The sequence below is a fragment of the Limulus polyphemus genome, unplaced genomic scaffold, assembly GCF_000517525.1.
Source record: "Limulus polyphemus unplaced genomic scaffold, Limulus_polyphemus-2.1.2 Scaffold1332, whole genome shotgun sequence".
Classification (NCBI taxonomy): Eukaryota; Metazoa; Arthropoda; class Merostomata; order Xiphosura; family Limulidae; genus Limulus; species Limulus polyphemus.
The window spans coordinates 266,278-270,358 of NW_013666942.1; the positions used below are offsets into that span (position 1 = coordinate 266,278).

General features: G+C 34.8%; 1 protein-coding gene across 5 annotated transcripts in view; it reads left to right on the top strand.

The window, feature by feature from the left end:
- LOC106463141 (protein canopy 4-like) overlaps positions 1–4,081 on the top strand; it is a 14,762-nt gene that overhangs the window by 8,801 nt on the left and 1,880 nt on the right. For all 5 annotated transcript variants that reach the window (XM_013923124.2, XM_022390564.1, XM_013923127.2 and 2 more), the window contains exons 5-6: positions 145–229; positions 3,077–3,194. In XM_013923124.2, the coding sequence (XP_013778578.1) occupies positions 145–229; positions 3,077–3,194 (203 nt within the window). The remainder of the gene's footprint in view (positions 1–144; positions 230–3,076; positions 3,195–4,081) is intronic.

A 4,081-nucleotide genomic window follows, 5' to 3' on the forward strand; every position in this document is an offset into this window, starting at 1 on the left:
AAATACAGTATATCTGAATTGCCTACGTGAAATTAAACAGTTCCAATTGTTATTGAAATTGTAATGTATTTTTGCATAGTATAAAATAAATTAATGTATTTTTAACTTTTGTTCTTAAACATGTTATTAAACCTATCTGTACAGTGACAAAGGAGTAAAGGTTGACCTTGGAATTCCACTTGATTTATGGGACAAACCATCCGCTGAAGTTTCACAGCTAAAAACTCAGGTAACTCAACAATATCATGACAGAAAAATACAAAATCAAGGTATTGCAATTAGTGAAAATTAGTTTTTTGTGCATTAAAGTGACCATGTTGGACAAATAAGAGCCTGAAAACATCACGGATACAGCACTTTTGTAAAAAAAAAATAATATTATAGTTCTATATGAATAGAGGTTGGGCATGGCCTAGTGATTAGCTTGCCCAGACTATGAATCCAAGGATTAGTGGTTTGTAACCTGTTGCAAAACATGCTTCACTACTTGGGACTTTGGATGTGATCAAATCTGACCATTAAGTCCAACAAGAATTGTCCAGGTATCTTCTCTCTAGTGTTTTCAAAATTATCTATGTGCAGATATCCCTATACATGATTTAAACATGAATATGAGACTAAAGTGGATAACATTAACAGTGTTTGTACATGAATATGAGACTAAAGTGGATAACATTAACAGTGTTTGTACATGAATATGAGACTAAAGTGGATAACATTAACAGTGTTTGTACATGAATATGAGACTAAAGTGGATAACATTAACAGTGTTTGTACATGAATATGAGACTAAAGTGGATAACATTAACAGTGTTTGTACATGAATATGAGACTAAAGTGGATAACATCAATAACAATATTTGTACATGTAAAATACTGCAAATGAATAAATAAAAAAATTTGTCAAATGATTCATGCCATTTCGTTTTTGTACACCTCCCAGTTGTTATTGGTGTCAATATGAATATCAAATTAATATATAATATTTAGTTTGTAGAAATTGTTATAAAGCAGTGCTACTGTAGTGTGTAACTGTTTTAGTGCTAATATTGATTAACTACTGTTTGTCTCACTGAAGTGGCTGTTCTGCATCGCAGGTTGATGAAACAGAAAGTCGAAAAAGTCCAAAATAATGTCTTGTTGAAATGGCAAGATGCTATTTTTTTATCAGTGTGTGATGACTCGTCAGGATGTGGCATGTATTTATGAACGTTTACCACACATCATGCTTACATCACTTGAACATGTGGTAACTTTTCCCCATGATGTGATAAATTAGGAAGAAAATACTGTATCTTTTGCATTAGTTACAGCTACTATTAGTAGTGGGATTAATAATAGTTTATCTTTCAGTATATTGCAGGAACTGCCTCACGGTGGTTATTTTACATTGTATAGCTCATCAACTTGAACATTTTGTTAGCAACAAAAGAAAACTAAAGGTCTAAACTGTGATGGGTTAACTATGATATACAAACACTATTACTATAGTCCGAAGGCTTACGAGAGAGTTTAAACCCATCGAAGAAAATCTACTGAACCCTCATGTCTTCCAGGAACAAGATTTGCTAGCCTTGAAGAAAGACTATGAAGTTTGGGTAAATTGTTTTCAACAAACTACCACTCTTGGTAGTACAAGTAGGGACAGCTGATGTTAAGAGTAGATACACGTTCATCTCGCGAGAGATTTATTTTTCTTCTCGTATATATATACCTGAATTTGTGAGCAGATTGGGGTTTAAACTCCAGACAAATTCTCTCACTCTAGCCGAATTTGTGGATTTTTCTCAACACAACAACTTTGAGATCACTTAGCTTGCTGAAAATCTCCAGAACTTCTTTGCTTTGAGATGTGGTAATGGAAAGTGTGAAGGTGTTCTTCACAAGAATTATGGTGATCTTGAAATGGAAATCAGTGAATTATGGTAACTTTCAAATGGAGATCAGTGTTATACTGGATCTAATGTCAGGGAGGCTACGGCTGGGCATGGGCTAGTGATTAGATTGCTAAACTGTGGATTTGAGGGTCCATGGTTCATGTTCCATTGCTGCAAGATCACATCTCGCACTTTTGGGGCTATGGGTATATTATGTTTGAATCCCACTATTGAATTAAAGAAGTCCAAGAGTTGGCAGTGGGTGCAATTGAATAGCTGGCTTCCATCTACTTTATCTGTTTAAAAATTAACGATTTGGTTGGATTGAAAATATATATATGAAAATGAAAAATATTTTTTAATTATCTTTTTTACCGAATAATATTTTTTTTTAAATTCACAAAACGATGTATGACAGCCAGATCAAGGGCTATTTAGTGTTTCTTAGACTCTAAAGCAATATAATTTGGGAAGATAGAATATTTAGTTTACTTGCCTGAGAGCAGGTAGCTCAGAAAGCTAATGTAGAGCCCTACAAGTTACAGCTAATTAATTTACCACTTCATCTACGAAATGGCTAAGTGTGGCCCAGTGGTTAGCATGCTGGACTGTGGATCCAAGTTTCTATTGTTCTCAGCTCATTTCTGCAAAATATTGGACCTGTGGGTGCGTTATAAGAGTGAAAGTGGTCAAATCCCACTAATAGTTTAGAGTATACCACAAGTTGGAGTTGAGTGGTGTTGACTAGTTGCCTTCCCTTTGGTACATCACATCAAAATCATGGACAGCTTGCATATGTATTACTCGAGCAGCTTTGTGCAAAATTCAACAAACAACAACATAATTTATCAAGACAACATTGTGCCAATATTTTTATAAATATGAGAGCACTGGTTTTAAGCCTTCATATTCCATTGTTAATTTATGGAAACTTTGTAAGTGTTTCGTAGTTCCTGTTTCTAACATACAAACTAAGAAAATAATTAGATTAAAAAAAAGAGATTCAGTAAAACCTTTGGAAAATTATGTCTGATAAAAAAAGGCAAAAAAGGAAGCTTGAAGATAGTTTCTACTTAGTTTTATTTGAGATAGTAATTACATTTAAGAAAACAAACTACTAGGAACTGCTATGAAACTTGTGATAAACTGCTTGTAACCTACATAAGGTAATCTATCATTTCTCTGTTTTTTTTCTTCAGTGTGAAAGTCTTATTGAAAAACATGAAGGAGATATTGAAAATTGGTACTTTCATCATCAAGATGTTCCTTTAAGACAGTACTTGTGTATTGACAGAGCTTTGAGAAAAGGTGATGACGGTAAGTTATAAATTATGGTACTTCATTGCTTAAAAAACGTGGATTATATGTACCGTTTTTTTTGTTTGTTTGCAAAACAAGAAAGGAGTACTCGGCATTTGAGAAGCTCATTTAATTATCTAGTAATGGTCACTCTGAATGCTGAGAAATGATATGATTTTGTTGTAAATATACTCTCAACAAGAAGTATTATGTTCAATCAAGCATCTGACATTAAAGTCAGTGGACACTTTGTCAGCATGAATCTGGTTTACAAACCATAAGTAAGCTCACTATTTCCTCTGTTTTTTTTTATGCTCTCACTGCTTAGCAGAGCAGGCCATGGTGGTTTATCCCTGTCTGCCCTAATATTGTGGACAGAATATCTCAAGAGGTTTGTCTCTGTCTGCCCTAATATTGTGGACAGAATATCTCAAGAGGTTTGTCCCTGGCTGCCCTAATATTGTGGACAGAATATCTCAAGAGGTTTGTCCCTGGCTGCCCTAATATTGTGGACAGAATATCTCAAGAGGTTTGTCCCTGGCTGCCCTAATATTGTGGACAGAATATCTCAAGAGGTTTGTCCCTGTCTGCCCTAATATTGTGGACAGAATATCTCAAGAGGTTTGTCCCTGTCTGCCCTAATATTGTGAACAGAATATCTCAAGAGGTTTGTCCTTGTCTGCCCTAATATTGTGGACAGAATATCTCAAGAGGTTTATTCCTATCTGCCCTAATATTGTGGACAGAATATCTCAAGAGGTTTGTCCCCATCTGCCCTAATATTGTGGACAGAATATCTCAAGAGGTTTGTCCCTGTCTGCCCTAATATTGTGGACAGAATATCTCAAGAGGTTTGTCCCTGTCTGCCCTAATATTGTGAATAGAATATCTCAAGAGGTTTATTC